At 32.3% G+C, this 16323-nt stretch overlaps 2 protein-coding genes across 6 annotated transcripts; one reads left to right on the plus strand and one right to left on the minus strand.

Moving 5' to 3' along the window:
• Positions 1 to 3010: 3010 nt before the first annotated feature.
• On the plus strand, positions 3011 to 7402 carry LOC111808310 (agamous-like MADS-box protein AGL19). Of its 5 annotated transcripts, none has more exons than XM_023694216.1 (9): positions 3011 to 3055; positions 3181 to 3266; positions 3412 to 3613; positions 4676 to 4757; positions 5515 to 5579; positions 5764 to 5863; positions 5946 to 5987; positions 6112 to 6153; positions 7035 to 7402. In XM_023694216.1, the coding sequence occupies exons 3-9, from the start codon at positions 3432 to 3434 to the stop codon at positions 7167 to 7169; spliced, it is 648 nt and encodes a 215-aa protein (XP_023549984.1). In that variant the 5' UTR covers positions 3011 to 3055; positions 3181 to 3266; positions 3412 to 3431; the 3' UTR covers positions 7170 to 7402. The 5 variants fall into 5 exon arrangements, with proteins under 5 accessions (XP_023549984.1, XP_023549988.1, XP_023549987.1 ...); XM_023694220.1 differs by having other exon boundaries at positions 6112 to 6147; XM_023694218.1 differs by having other exon boundaries at positions 3036 to 3055; positions 3415 to 3613.
• A 2085-nt stretch (positions 7403 to 9487) lies between these two features.
• LOC111809416 (protein FIZZY-RELATED 2-like) lies at positions 9488 to 13101 on the minus strand. Its single transcript, XM_023695870.1, has 10 exons — positions 12370 to 13101; positions 12168 to 12290; positions 11910 to 12014; positions 11531 to 11710; positions 11270 to 11332; positions 10981 to 11175; positions 10498 to 10599; positions 10351 to 10413; positions 10170 to 10238; positions 9488 to 9926 (listed from the first exon to the last, which is right to left on the minus strand). Exons 1-10 carry the CDS (start codon positions 12910 to 12912, stop codon positions 9873 to 9875), a joined length of 1497 nt encoding a protein of 498 aa, XP_023551638.1. The 5' UTR covers positions 12913 to 13101; the 3' UTR covers positions 9488 to 9872.
• Between the last annotated feature and the right edge of the window lie 3222 nt (positions 13102 to 16323).

The following is a 16323-nucleotide window of genomic DNA, read 5'->3' on the forward strand; positions in this document are numbered from 1 at the left end:
TTAAAATAAAATAAAATATATTCAATTTCATAATAAGTAACTATTAATATTATATTTTGGGATTTTAAAAAATAAAATAAAATAAAAAATTATAGTGGGTTTAGTGGATAATTTAAAAAACAATAAATTCAATAAATAAATAAAAAAAACTAAACAAAACAAAGTTGAAATCTCAACTTAATTTATTTATATAAATATTGTGTAATTTTTATATAATATCATTTTTTTTGGGGTCTAAGAGCATAAAATGTGTAATGGCGGCTAGATTCTAAACTCGACCACTTTTATTTTTCGACATCGAGTGACGTCGGAGCTGGAGGTACGAGAAGAGGGAGCAAAGGCATTGGGTGCGTGGGAAGAGAGAGAAGGAGTTTGAGCTTAGCTCATCGGTAATTGATATTCATTTTCTTCATCTAAATTTGATTTTTTTCAAGTGTCATGTGTCAGACAATAATTATACTAGACTTGTTCTAACTTAAAAAGTCAGTCATATGGAAATCGTAAGTCAAATAAAAAGGAAATCGTAAGTCAAATAAAAACTGGCTACTAGCCACGTCCCCTATAATACACTTTTTTAGCATTTTAGCACTGACAGGACAAGAATAGTAAAAATCTAACTCTACATGGAAGCAAGTTAAAAGAAGTTTGGAATGGATATGCGATCATGGACGACATGTTCTGACTAAACATGACCAAGACATTTGAAATACAGGCAACATATCTTGGACAAGCATCACCATGACGCTGTGCGAGAACTTACCCCAAACAGAATGAGAAATCTTTGGAGAATAGAAGATGAGAATTATATTTCTTGAACTCGTCCCACTTTTATATATAAATATATATACATCGGAGTAAATAAATAAATATATATTTTTAAGGGTTAAAATATTAACCTTTTAATAATAGAAATTACACTAGAAAGTATAATTATCGGTTTATTGAAACACTCTCTTCTATATATATATATATCTAAAGGCCTAGATTAATTATCAATAATAGAAAAGTAAATAACTATTATTTTAAAATCGAAATGGTTTGAGAATTTGGAAAATAGTTCTAAATTAACTTATTTACGTAATTACCTATAAAAAAATAATTGAAAAAAAAAAGCCATGATTTGGGCTAAAAGTGAACGTTGACCCAACTTCTTTTGGCCCAATCAAAATGAGTCGTTGTCTTATTTTTCAAAATTAGCTAAATTCAATAATCAATTTGAGATCAAATTAATTAAAACTTTGAATTCAACGAAATAAAAAATAATTATCAGTAAAAAAAACACAATTTAAGAAAATATAAAACAAAAAAAACATGATCGTTAACGAACACCCTTATTACTAGGAACGAAGGGGTCGGCTATGACCCATTTAGTCAGTCCTCTATGGGGTCAAGCAAGGGTTGATTACGCTAAACACGTAAGAGGTTGGCTAAGCCAAGTGACTAGCTCCTTAGAGGATTGAGCAAGGATGTTGACAAGCTCTATCTTTCATTACAGAACAAAACGAACTTAATACTAGCACAACTCAAGCCTATTCTCTTTGAGTTTTCTCTTACGAGCTTATCCTCAAGGTTTTTTTAAAACACGTATACTATAAACGTTTCCATACTCTTAAAAGAATGCTTTGTTCCTCTTTACAATTGACGTGGAATCTCATGATCCACCCCTCTATGAGGCTAGCGTCAGCACTCGTTCCCTCTCCAATCAATGTAGGATCTTACAAATGTGGCTTAATACCACGCTACTGCACGATTCTCTATCTACTGTATGTCATTATATACTTTTCACCATTCTAAAAATCTACTATTTATCATCGGTTAATAGTATCGTTATGATAATAAATATAAAATAAAAAATTTAAATATAGGTAAGAATTCATCCCATTATAATTAAGAATTTTAAGGAGCAGAACAAATTTCTAAATATTCGATTTCTGAAATTTAAACACCAACTTGCTTTATTAAAGTCATAAACTATAAAGTCCAACTTTTTGTTCAGTTTAAAGTGAATGCATATTTAACTTTTTGTTTGGGTACTTTTTCCGTTAAAATTAATAAAATTTCCTTAATGCCAAATAATATTTTAAAATTATTCCAACCCATTACACGAACATTCAGCTATTAAATAATTAATTTAGATCATTTCGAATATTTTTGCCTACTTATTATAAACTAAAACATATTGGTTATAATTTTATTTAATTCATGTTATGTGAAGTTATCGAACGATGGTAAGAAATTTTTTTCAATTTTTTACGATTTTTTATTGAGCATATTTAAAATAGTTACGAAACAATATAGGAGATTTTAAATAAAGTAAAAAAATATATATATATAAAAGATGAGCAAGTAGTGTTATTAATGTAAATATAATATAAATAAAAAATGTTTATTATTTTTGAGGTTTCTATTTTAAAATTGTTTTCATAAATTTTGGAAACTATTCTCGATATATTCACTTGGCACTAAAAGAAAAATATAAATATAAATAAAAAAAAGAGACGCACCAATCAATATGGAAGAGCCACGTGACAGAGGACGATGGTGTTCCCGGAGAGTGACGTGGATGAATTTGATTGGTCCAGGTCTGAAGCGAATCGTACGGAACAATAAACCCCATCAAAAAATTATCGTACGGACAAATATTTGTTTTAAACCCCCAAACCGAAACAGCTTTTACGGTGTCCAACGAGTGCTCCAAATTTTACCTGCAACCCAGAACTACCCAAGTCAATTCCCCAAATTACCCCTCCCCCCCGTTTACATTCACCCGTTTAACTGGCAACCGACAGGAATGTTTGCTGTCCTCACTCCTCAGCTTCAAACGCCTCCTTTGCCTCTCCAAGGGTCACCGGCCGCAGAGGTTGTCTTTCACTTTAACTACGTGTCACCACGTAAGCTAGTAGCACACTAACCCTCGTGCACCCAAATGTGACGAGCCAAAAAAAAAAAAAAAAAAAAAAGGGTTTCTAAGTGGTCGTATTTATTCTGTTTGGTTTCTTTTTTTGGGAAGTTCTTATTTTCTTTCCTGAGTTTTCCCAAAAAAGAAAGAGATCAGGTTCTTCTTTGCTTCAAATTCTCTTTCCTTCTAAATTTCGTGTCTTTTTTTTTTTTTTTTTTTTTTTTTTTTTTTTTTTTTTTTTTTTTTTTTTTTTTNTTTTCTTATTTATACCCCATTTCTAGGGTTCTTCTTGCCAAGATATCCCACACCCAAAAACCCCATAAATTTACTCAACTCACTGTTCTTCCATCTGGGCTTCTCCGATTTGGTGCGTTTTTTTTGCAAATTCTTCAATTTTCTTCCATTTTTCCAAATGGGTTTTCATTTTTGCTATCTGGGTTGTGATTATTTTGGTGTTTTTCTTCCTTTTTTAGTGAAATTTTGTTGAAATCTGACACTTTTTATGCATAAAGGAGGCGACTTTGAGGCAAAAATGGTGCGAGGCAAGACTGAAATGAAGCGCATAGAGAATGCCACAAGCCGGCAAGTCACGTTTTCAAAGCGCAGAAATGGACTGCTGAAGAAAGCCTTTGAGCTATCAGTTCTGTGCGACGCTGAAGTTGCCCTTATAATCTTCTCTCCAAGAGGCAAACTTTACGAGTTTTCCAATTTCAGGTACGTTTTTTTTCTCTCTCTTTTTTCCCGTTTCAGTCACTCTCCATTAATGTTCAAAATTTACTCATCAAACCTCTCAAATCATCGTCCTTTTTTGGGTTACTAATTAAACTTTTGTACCTCTTTATTTCCTTTTGGTTACTCTCTATTTCCCTTGGTTCAGACCCCAGAATGATCACGAGTTTATAAGTAACGAATACATCTTCATTGATACGAGATCTTTCGCAAAAATCACACGAAATTATACTAAAAGTGGACAATATCATGTCATTGTAGAGATACGTGATTCCTAACAATAATACTAATTAGGAGCCCTCTTATTGATTTGAGGCTTATTGGTTTGGAAGATTCTGTTTCTTGTTCGATAATTGAAGATAACTGTGTTTGGTGTAGCACGAACCGTCTTCGAATTGAGATAATATTTCATGTCAAACCCATTTGATTTTGGTTAAATCTAGGAACTTGTTTATGTTGTGAAATCATAATCATTCAAAGTTTATTTCAAATAATTTCTTTAATCGAGATCTACTCTCTAAATCTGTAACGGAATATGTTCGTGTTTATTTCTCGACGTTTGTTACTAGTCCTTAAAAGAAAGGACATTTTTCATTCTCCAAGGTTAGGCTCGGACTTTGTAGATCAACAAAAATTTGCTTTAAGTAAAGATTAGTAGGTTGTAATTTAAGGAAATGCTAGGCCATCCCAAAATTGGAAGCTATACTCTATTAGGGACATGATTTGGAACATTTGGCTTCAAAATCCAATGGGACAAACAAAAATAATGAGAAAAAAACTATCTTTTTATCGATCTAAGCTAAAAATTTCTTTCCATTTTGGTTTTTTATTCCCACGCATGGCTTTGATGGCCATATCCCGATGAACACGGGAAATCTTGATCGTTCATTTGATTAAAGTTGTAAACTTTGTGGTAATCTAAGGCTAAAAGATTATGGTTTTGTTCATAGATATCATACTTAGGGTATGCCCTAAGAAGAACAAGATGTGTTTAATATCAACTTTCAAGTTCAAATGTGGAGCTGATTTTGTTGTTGTTTGTTTCAGTATGAACAAGACAATTGATCGTTATCAGAACAGGACCAAAGATTTGATGTCGAGTAACAACACAGCTGTTGAAGATTTGCAGGTTGGTTTTCTTCTTATTACAAATTGATGTGTTGCTTAGAAGTAGAGAAAGTGAAAGATAATCGTGTATCAGATTTGAGTCTCGTTCGATAATCATTTGGTTCTTGAAAATTGTGCTTGTTTTATATCGTTCGAATTCTTAATCAAATTTTGAAAACAAAAAAGAACGAGGCTTTAAGATTCCGTTTAAAACCCATTTGGATTTGGACTTTTCGTTTCAGAAAATCAAGCTTATAAACACTATTTCCACTGATTAATCTGAAATAGTTTTTAGAAGCTCGTGTTTTAGTTTTCTGATTTTGTGATATCCCACGTCGGTTGAAGAGGCAAACGAAATATTCCTTATAAGGGTATGGAAACCTCTCCCTAGCAAACACGTTTTAAAACCGTGAGGCTGATGACAATACGTAACGGGCCAAAGTCGACAATATCTGCTACTGGTGGGCTTGAGCGGTTACAAATTTGGCTAAGAATTCAAGATGGAACTCATAAAAGAAATTATAAGAAAACAAATAAAAACCCGAGTAGCTATCTAACGAGACTTCTTTTTCTTCTTAATGAGACGATTCGATGTATTATGAATCTATATCCAATAGTCGTTATAACAAGTCTAGATTCTTAGATATGATCCAGTGGTTAATCACGTTGTAACAGTTTCATCCAATAATTTTTTCGTAAAACGATACCTCGATGTGTTCTTGTTCCGTTTTTAGCTTCATGTTTACGATATGAACTGATGAATTTATTTGGACTGAAAGTTGGAGAAGGAACTCGACTCGTGTACCATCACTAAGAAGTTGGAGCACCTTGAAGTTAGTAAAAGGTTTGTGATTATTTCGATCGAAATCGTTAAAATCACCTTAAAAACATGCATTCAATCATTCAAAATGATTAAAATCATGTTTACGAGTGATCTTAATGCTTTCGGAATCACTTCCAAACATACCCTAATTCATCAAAACATTCAAGAGATGAAAATGAAGATCGATATGCTCGAACTAATGCAGAAAACTGTTGGGAGGTGGGTTGGATTCGTGTTCGATCGACGAGTTGCAGCAGCTCGAAAGACAGCTTGAAAGAAGCTTAAGCAAGATTAGGTCAAGAAAGGTAGTTCATCATGTTCATAGCTGAGTTTTCTGTAATCGTTCCACGTCGGATTTTAATTTAATTGCATTTTGTCAATTCTCAGTATCAAATTTTGAAGGAAGAAATTATGAAGCTGAAGGAAGAGGTAATTTATTTATTTATTTATTTATATGAATAATGAATAAATATATATATATATATATATATATATATATATATATATCTAATAAAAATAATAAAAGGTTTATTGCAATTTTAATTTGGCACAGGAGAAACTGTTGCTGGAAGAAAATGCAGCACTGCAGGTGAAGGTTATGCAATCTTCTTTCTTTACATTATGTCAATTATTTTTAACCCTAATTTACTGTTTCAACCTATTCTGTTACTACTATGTTTAAAAAATAACTATGAAATTTTAAAAATTTTACTGATATAGTTTAATTTTTTTTTACTGTCAATATAGGGGCGAAATTGTCTATTAACCCTAGTAGATTATCTCCAAAATTTTTAATGTTATTTTTTTGAAGTAGGAGTGTTATGAATATTTTTGAAATGAGATACTAATAGTCAGAGTATATATTTTTTTTTTTATTTAAAAAAAAAATTGGAGGTGTTTTTGAAGTTTTTTTTATAAAATTTAAGAGTGTTATATGAAACTTTTGAAAACGGAAGGGTATTTTTGAAACATTTTTGACAGTTTAAATAAAATATTTATCGGTTTTATCCAAAATTAATGATTAGAGTATTTTGTTTTTTAAAGTTTAAAAAGGGTATTTGAAAATTGTAAAAGTATTATTGAAACCTTTGAAAATTTAAGGTGATTTTGAACGTTTTTCAAATTCAAAGAAAGTGAAAATTATCCTACAGAAGAAAACTAAAATTGAAAATATTAATTCGGTTGTTTGAATTTCGAATGTTGAGTTTCGGGAGAGCAGCTCACTCAACTTCAGTTACTCTTATAACCTCGGTTCCTTATTCTAAAACCTACCTTTCACATTTACGAAGGATCCCCTCTAATTTACATTATCCAGTTTGATTTTGCATCATAAATTACGTGCATTCAATTCTATCTTTGTTAACTTTGGAAGTTTAAAAAAACGTTGTTTTATAAGGTTTAATCGTTTTTTAGACGTTTAATTTTTTTTTAATATGTTATTATCAAGCTACTTAATAGTTTCTTAAAATTTTTCAGGTTGGAAGAGAATCGTTAAAAAAACGAGAAACGAAGCAGAGATCAGAATCAAAGGAACAAGACATAATGGATGTGGAAACTGAACTGTTCATAGGACTCCCAGAAAGAAGAACAACCACCAATGGCTTCCTCTAGATTTTCAAACAAAAACCCTTCAAAATTTATATTTCAAAACAAAAAAAGAAAAAAAAAATACAGAAAATGGTTTCTGATAAAATGTTTCATTAAATACTTTGAGGCAAAGTATAAACATGAAACTAAGTGCATATTTAGGAACTGTTCCTTGTTGGATTCTGTCTTGTTCTGCTCATGTTTATGTTTTTTATGGCTTATTTTACTTTAAATGAATGTCTAAATTTGACTAGAAATTGTTTATATATATATTATGAAGCTTACCATAATTACTTTTTCTTTTATTATTATTATTTTTAGTCAAATTAGAATTTGAATTCAAGAGGTATATGAACTGGGTTGAGTTGAGTTAGTTCATCCTTTATTCACCATCTCGATTGTTCTATTGGAGGGAGCAACCAAACCCACTGAACCTCGAGTTGGGTTCAATGATTAAGGAAGAAGTTGAATGAAAACATAGCCGAGAAGAAGAAGTCGAAGATGAACGAATAGGTAGGAGTGGAAACATAGTGTTATGGTCATGCTTGTCTAAGACACGTTGTCTATGGTTGTATGCCCATATTATGTCAAACCCTTTATTCATGACACATACACGGCTCCACATGACATGAACACACAAACACGTAGGTTGATGTAATTTGGACACTAAAGTAGGATTTAATTTAGAATGAGAAAAATAAAAAAAAAAATTAATTGAAAGTTAAATTTCAATTTACAGTGTCGTATTTTCTTATGATTTTTTTTTTTTTTTTAGAATTGAAGTTTAATTGACACGTCGACTATAAAATTCCCGAATTTGGGGCCCACTTTAACTGGGCTGGATGGGCTCAAGTCAGATAAGCCCACTCAAAGTCAGTCCATATTGAATTTGGGCCGTCTTGAGTGGCCCAAACCTTGCCCAGAAGACTCCATTGGGCTTCTTTCCACCCACCAAAATGGGTCGGAGGTTCGGTGTTGTCTTTGACCCAGGGGCAAATAAGAGATTTCACTCCTTAAAAAGGTAAAACAAAACAAAAATACAATAATAAAAAAAAAAAAAAAAAAAAAAAAAAAAANAAAAAAAAAAAAAAAAAAAAAAAACTTTTTTAGTGTTTATAAATTTATTTATTAAAAACCAAAGCAAAAAATAAATAATGATTAAATGAGTTCAATAAGAATTAAAATATTATTTAATGTAAAGAAAAATAAATAAAAAAAAGCATATTATTAAATTTGTATTGTTTTAAAGAATGATTTATTGAGCATTGGAAACTCTTTTAAAGGACGGCAGCAGTAATGCAAACAAATTAATCCTTTAAATCAACTTTATTTGGTGGTTTTGTCATATATTATTATATCTATTACCTATTTTTATTTTTCTTTATTTTGCTTTTAAATATATTAATATTCAAACCCTATACCAAAATAATAATAATAATATTAATAATTCATGTGGGACCCATCAAAAAGGGAATTATTGAACTAATTATATAATTATTATTTTTTTCCTATCAAATCTTCAACAAAAGTACATCAACCAACACGACAACAAGACAATGCGACAATTTTATAAATCTTTTATTATAAAATAAATTTATTATTTTTAATTATTTGAAACTTTAATTTAAATAGAGAAAATGCTTAATGGAAACGTGAAATGCCACGCAAGCTTTTGGAGTTTATAGTGCTTCACTTAGCCTGGTTGGTGTCATTTATCTAAAATAAAATAAATAATACATTAATTAGTTGAATTGGAAGATAATGATGATAGCTTAGGAAGGAGATTTAGTTTATTTTTGGAAAATATATTAATTTATATCCTGTCCCCATCAATATCTTCAACCAATACAAAATTAATATAAATGCTTAGTTGTGATTTTCCCTATAAATTATTATGAATTTTAAAGGTAATTTTAATAAAAGTTCTAAATTAATTCGCTCACATATAATTATTATTTTTTTCCCATATATATGATTTTATTTTTTATATAACCAAAATAATAATAATAATAAAATTAAAAAAAAAGGCTTCTAGAATTAAAGTAAATAAATTAAGTGGGTCATTTAAAAAGCACTACATTGATACATGTTAGCCATTCATATAGTATGATATAACCTACAAACTTCATTTTAAAAATGAAAAAAAAAGAAAAGAAATATTTTTCAAAATTATGTAAAACCTTTGAAGTTGAACAAAAAATCAAAATTTTCATATATATATATATATATTAAATAATTATGAATCCTATAAAAAAAAGATTTAAGATTTGAAACAATAATGGAAAAGAATAATACATATATACATGAATTATACCCCAAATATGTATGAATGAATCATATGAATAAAAAATCTCTCCTCACTTAAATTTACAAGTCACTGAAGTAATAATCAAAATATTGGGTAATTATTTACTTAACTATATATATATATATATATATATTTTGTATTGAAGTGGGGAAGAGAATAAGGGAGATTTGGGATCAATCTCCTCTTCGTGTAAGACTACAACAAAATCCTCACTTCCTTTTTCATCTACAGCTTTCTCAGATCTCATCTACCTTTGCTTTGGCTAATGCAGACCAGATTTGGTTAAGTTCTTCACTTTGAATCTTTGTAAACCACAGACAAAATCCTTGTCATTATTATTCCTCAAAAAAACATATGGTGCAACAACGTTGAAGGGTATGTGTTAAGAGCTGCCATGTCGAACCGTTCTTCTTCGATTGTTAACGGATGGTGGTTCGTCCTAGGAATGATGCTCCGATTTCACTGTCCGTGTTCTGCGTTATGATTCAAACCCAGATGTGAGTTTGAGTTGACAATGAAATGGAACACAAGAAAGTCCTTTCCATAAGGATCCCAAGAACATAATGTCAGACAAACATGTGTGTATCATTTAAAAGTTTTCAAGACAGCTCAGTAGCAGCTCTTCGTTTTGTCTCACTATAACTTACTTAACTTGATCTGATCTAGAACAAATCACAAGTATTTCAGATCACATATGCAAGTAGACGATTTATTACCTGCGATTTAGGCGACGGGAAGACGTTCCAAAATCTCAGCGTTTCATCACCCGCCCCTGTTACAATGGTCTGCAAAGGAAAAGAATTTGATTAAAAAACAAGTAATCATCTTCTTTCTTCACATAGTTAGAAATGTCCAGGTCGAGGTCGAGATCACAGTACAAACAAGTAAATAAGCTACCTGTCCATCAGGAGATATGGCAAGATAAAGAACTCTGAAAGTATGGCCGGTCAATGTTGCCAACTGCATTAGAGCATACTTAAATTCAGATTGGGAAATAGCAGAATATGATTATGGTCGAGAAAGGACGGGAAAAAAACAACGGACCTTAGACATAGTTGGATATCTCCAGACTATTATCTGGTTTTGGGAGAACCCATGAGTACTAACAAGTTCATTAACATTCTTAGACCACGCGAGATTGCACACCTGTCAAGTAAAACGAAGAAGGTTTATGTTTTCCTACTAGGTTGTTCAATCATACATCCAAACCTCAGGATCAAGAAGGTATAAGGAGATTAAGACAAATCTTGATAGTAGACACTTGAACAACAACCTCAGTGGTATAATTTTGATGAAACCAGACAGCATATATGCCAGATTGGGAGCAATATAATTACAAGAACATCCAGCCTAATAATATTACTATTAGAAAGAAGTCAACAATCGAGAAAAATTATTAATTTATGCCGGCATTTGATCTGCATTTCAAACAGATAATTTTTTTAATTACTTCAGGTGGAGCTTGGCATTAAAAGATTCCTTCTAACCCATGCTTGAATTACAGAAGCAAAGAGGAAACTTAATTACCTGACTTCCAGTGTCCATGCAGCTCAAATGTGTATTGGTCGTTGTGTTCCAAAAACGAATGCATCGGTCTGCAGTTCCGCCCCCTGATGCGAGTAGTCCATGAAGATGAGGAGACCATGCTATAGCTTTTACAGCAGCTGTGTGCTCATAAAATTTAAGTACTGGTTGGGTTGAATGTTGATTCCAAACGAATAACTGAAAGCAGATAATAACGAATATTGGTCATCGTGGCAGGAGAAAAAAAAAAAAAAAAACGCGACGATAGATGGAAGGAAACAGTATAGCATACTCTGTTATCGTTTCCACCTGATGCTAATTCACGGTTATCGTACGACCATTTCAATCCACAAACCTACAATAGAACAGTTGCAATCTCTGGCTGAGAAACAGGTTAAAGAAAAAAACAAGAGAAATGCAGATTGCCCCTAAGAAGAAATCATTCAAGCAGTAAGAGTAAATACAAACTCATGTCCAAAAGATTCAATGGGAAACATAAGACCCTGTAATTAAGTGGGAGCCAGGAGGAAAATAACATGTCTGTAAGCCTCACCTCTGATTTATGGCCAGATAGTTTAGAAGTAAAATCATCCTGAGCTCGAATATCTCGTTGAAGGATACTTTTATCCCGGCTACCAGATGATAAAAGAGACGAGCTCCAAGCTAAGGCCCCAACTCGTAACCGATGACCCTCCATGGTCCTAACCCTTTTACAGCGTGATGCATCCCAAATCTAGAGAGATGATCATTAGGGTAGGGGTTAATCAACACTGGAAGCAGGCACATAATCATATCCATCGGAATCTCAGTTATGCAAATCTCAAGAAATTAAACTTCCACAAGAGCTGAAGGAAAAAAAGAAAAAAAGAAAAAAACACACATTGAAGTTCATATGCAAGAACATACATAGAGTTAAACTAATCATCACTAACCTGGACTTTTCCATTGCTAGTGCCAACAGCAAGATGAGTTCCACGCTGTGCCCAGCCCACTGAACACACACTGTCATCAATTCCCAAGTCACATAACTTGGTGACCTGCAAATAGAATGGTTCTTAATAACTAGACATCCATAAGCTACATAGATTTAGACATACAATGAAGCAACTCAAGAGGGTCGAGATCAGGTCATAACAGATCGATCAACGCACAGAGATGAAAGAAAAATCAAAGGGCAGGCAGGGGATTACCTTACTACTGCACGCATTCCAGAGATAAACACAATTACCCAACCCAACAGCAAGCACATTATGCGAAGACCAATCCACAAGATTCAGATAAAAATCATCTTGAAGAGCAGGTGCATCCAAGACCTAACAATGCAGATAAGGAAAAAAAGATGGTTAGAGAATCCAAAGACCAATAATCCCGAAATCCTCGTAAGAAATTCACCTTATAAGGCGATCGAGGAACCTTCCGTGGAGTCTTAACAGGGCTAGGACTAAGCCCACGAGCCGCATCATCAAACCCAAAAGGCGAGAGGGAGTGCATTGACCTCCTAGTCTCGGTTTTATAGCGAAAAATATTATGATTAGGAAGGCACATTGGGGAGCTTCTCTTCTCAGGAGTAGCAGGAGGAACTACTCCAGAATCAGGGCCAAACAAAGCCGTTCGAAGAAGCGTAGCATAAGCAGTAGAAGTATCTTCGCGACCATCAGAAGCGGAATTAGAGACAGGGGAAATATCAAATAGGGCAAAATTGGAACCAGATCTACTTGGTATAAACCTATCAGAGTAGATAGCTCTGGATGGAGACAAATGGTGATTGATATTGATCATGCGGCCAATTTGGCGAGATGGAGTTAGGGTTTCAAGTGAGTGAGCAGCCCTAGACATTGAAGGAGGCAAATTGAGCTGCAAATTGGAGGAGGAAGAGGAAGAAGAAGAAGGTGAAGCCCTAGCAGATGATTGAGGGGTCCGGGCTTGATCTTCCATTGATTCTCCAATGGAAGAGATCTGGATGAAATTGGAGGAAGAGAGAGAAAGACAGTGAAGAGAGAGAAGGAGGACAGTGATAGAGAGACAAGGAAAGGGACTAAGGAAGCATATGAAAAGGAGAAGGGGCTTGTAATAGACGGAGATGGAGAGAGAATTTTGACAGCTTGGATATAAGAGAGAGAAACAGGGAGTTCCCGGCAAATCTTAGGTAAAAGCTATAACCTTTTTCCCGGCAAATCTATAACTCTATTGCCCTCCTATTGGATCAACTCTTTCTATTGGGCCCACTCAGGCCCAGCCCAACTCTACCTCCTTTAATTACTATTTAATAATGCACAATATTAATTACTCTATCTTATTTAATATTTAATAAATTATGATTCTTTAATTTTCATTTACTATTATTTATATCCATCATAAATTCTCCAACATGGTATGGTTGGTCAATTTACAGAAATATATTTATAATAATCCCACCTCTCTATTTTAATTAAAAAATGTATAATCAAAATTTAATAGATAATGTTTGTTTTAATTTTTTTTTTTTATATTTAAATGTATGAATTCTAGGGATAAAAACGACTTTTCATTCTTTTATCCTCTATATTTTATTTATTTTTGTAAAGATTTTTTAAAAAATAATTAAATTGTAATTTTCCTTTTATAGAATTTCAGAAGAGAATAACTTTTTAAAAAGATTTTGAGTTAATTTAAATGAAATAAAGTGGTCTAAATTATTAAGTTTTATAATTTATATTCAACAAACTCCTTTTATTTAATATATAATTTTTTTTTTTTACTATTTTAATTTTTTTAGTTCATAACCGAATTTGAGAGGAATATTAATGCCTAAACAAGTGGTAAGTTTTCATTTATTTTAGTAAAATATAAAATTTATTTTTAGAATATTATAATTATATTAAATTCAACTATGGGTTAATAATAATAAAGTGAGTGTTTTTTTTTTTTTTTTTTTTTTTTTTNTTAAAAAAAAGTTATTCTTTATTCTATGGTTACAAAATTATTCATTTAACCATTTCTCAATTTGGTTCATTTGTTAGATTCTCAAACTTACCTTTTAATAAATATTCTTCTTTCCATATAAGTTACTCAAATATTCTAATAAAAAAAATATAGATCTCGACATAATTATTTTACCGATATATTTAAATGTATGAACATTGTCGTAATGCAACGTGGTGGATGAAATTTAAGTGTTATCAGTAAAATCTGATATAATAATAAATTCTATTTATTTCAAATGACATATTACGAAAATAAGATCACATATGCAGAGATGTTAGTCAAACAATAATATGATGAAACATCTCTTCTACAAAACGATAAAGGAAAGTAGAATAATTTGAACTTCGAACTCGAGTGACACTTGTGCTCAGCCTAAATCAAATATCAATTTTTTGGTTAATAAAAATTAATTAGTGCATATATATATATATATAGAATGGCTTAATTTAGTTTTTTGATCTAATAAAAATAAAGAAAAAAATTGGAAATTATGTAGAGGATATAATTGATGAGATTGCAATAAATTAACAGCCCATGCAGGCCCATATTTACAGCCCAAGCCCATATTTACAGCCCAAATAATCCCAACCTTATCAGCCNGCTACCAGATATTTTTCTCTTCATATTTTTTTTTTTTGACTTCCTCTCGATTTTTAAAATGCGTCTACTATGAAGTTTTTTTTACACCTTCATAAAGAATGCTTCGTTTCTCTCTTCAATCGATGCGGAATCTCACAATTTACTTACTTCAGGGCTCAACGTCTTCGCTGACATTCATTCTCCTCTCCAATCAATGTGGTATCTCACAATCTACCATTGATGTGGGATCTCACAATCCACCCCCTTCGAGGCCCAACGTCTTCGNCCCTCCTTCCCCTCGAAATGATTTATTTTTGTTTATTTGTTATATATTTTATATATTTTAAAAAAATGAAAAAGTTATTTAGTACTTACTAATCATGTCTCGAGTGGTCGAGGTACAAGGTAGAGGTCTTTTCATTGTAAATATTGTTATTATTTGTTTTGAATTCAGATGCTTTGTTTGTTGAGNGCTGGTACTTGTTCCCCTCTCCAATCGATGTAAGATCTCACAATCCACTTTTTCGAGACCCATCATTCTCGCTGGCACTAGTTCCCCTCTTCAATCGATGTGAGATCTCATAATCCACCATCAATGTGGGATCTCACAATCCACCTCCCTCCGGAGCTAGTGTCCTCGCTGACACCCTTTCCCCTCTCCAATCATTGTGAGATCTCATAATCCACCATCGAAGCGGGATCTCGTGACCAATTAAATAAGACCCATAAGGCGATTGAATTGGAAAACATGTAAGATAAAAGAGAGTATTGCATAACCCTAGCACGCCTAAGCCTCTTTTTGAAGCCCTTTTTTTTTTTTTTTTTTTTTTTTNTGAGCTATACTACGTAGTAGCAGGTTGACTTGTATATGATTATAAACGTTTATATGATATGTTCGAATTTTGGAATGATAATTTTTTTTTACCCATGTTACAATTATTTAAAAAAAAAAAAAAAATCAACAATAGGTGAGGTGAGATATTCTAATATATGACCCCTTAATTAGTTCAATGCTCAGGTTGAAAATTTTACACGGTTGAGTTATATACTATACATAGGATCGTCTTCTTTGACCGACCCTTCAAAGAATTGTTCATTTGGGCCTTGGAGTTAGCCATTGGGTTGAGCCAATTCGAGGATTTTAAGAGTATCGTCTCTAACTATTGATTTTGTCAAGGGGCGTTAGGCCTCTTTGGTTGTGAGCGAGGAGGAAGCCTTGTGAGTTAGGTTTTGCGGTTAGTAAATGTTTCTAAAATCAAGTTTTTATTTATTAATTTTTTTTCTTAATTGATGGAATGTGTGAGATCCCACATAAGAGGGGAACGATATTGATTGGAGAGGTGAATGGGTGCCAGTGAGGACGTTGGACTATGAAGAAGGAGGGGGTGGATTGTGAGATCCCACATCGATTGAAGAGAAGAACGAAACATTTTTTTTATAAGGATATGGAAACTTACTCCTAGCAAAATGCATTTTAAAAACTTTGAGCGAAGACCCAAAAAGACAGATTTTACTACCGATGACTTGAACTCTCTCGAATATTCATCTTAGTCATCCTATTATCAAGATCACTCTCATTTAGATATGATATCATTTCATTTATGTACCCTTCATTTACGGGGGTCACATATGTAAGGATTTTTATTTATTTTATTTTAGTTATGAGAGGTAGGTAAGTGGTTGAATCATTCATGTGAACCCTTAATTAGCCTAGGGCAATTTTTGAGTACCTATAAAAAAGTGTGACCACCTATGTATTTTAGCCATTATTTAGCTCTCTCTGTTGTTGTTGTTGTTTTTTTT

The sequence above is a fragment of the Cucurbita pepo genome, chromosome LG13, assembly GCF_002806865.2.
Source record: "Cucurbita pepo subsp. pepo cultivar mu-cu-16 chromosome LG13, ASM280686v2, whole genome shotgun sequence".
Classification (NCBI taxonomy): domain Eukaryota; kingdom Viridiplantae; phylum Streptophyta; class Magnoliopsida; order Cucurbitales; family Cucurbitaceae; genus Cucurbita; species Cucurbita pepo.

Coding starts and splice junctions, on each gene's coding strand:
- LOC111808310 (XM_023694216.1), top strand. CDS start 3,432: ATGGTGCGAGGCAAGACTGAAATGAAGCGCATAGAGAATGCCACAAGC. Junction 3,614..4,675: donor TACGAGTTTTCCAATTTCAG/GTACGTTTTTTT, acceptor TGTTTGTTTCAG/TATGAACAAGACAATTGATC. Junction 5,580..5,763: donor CACCTTGAAGTTAGTAAAAG/GTTTGTGATTAT, acceptor GAACTAATGCAG/AAAACTGTTGGGAGGTGGGT.
- LOC111809416 (XM_023695870.1), bottom strand. CDS start 12,912: ATGGAAGATCAAGCCCGGACCCCTCAATCATCTGCTAGGGCTTCACCT. Junction 12,015..12,167: donor GGAATGCGTGCAGTAGTAAG/GTAATCCCCTGC, acceptor TTCTATTTGCAG/GTCACCAAGTTATGTGACTT. Junction 9,927..10,169: donor TCCCGTCGCCTAAATCGCAG/GTAATAAATCGT, acceptor ATCATAACGCAG/AACACGGACAGTGAAATCGG.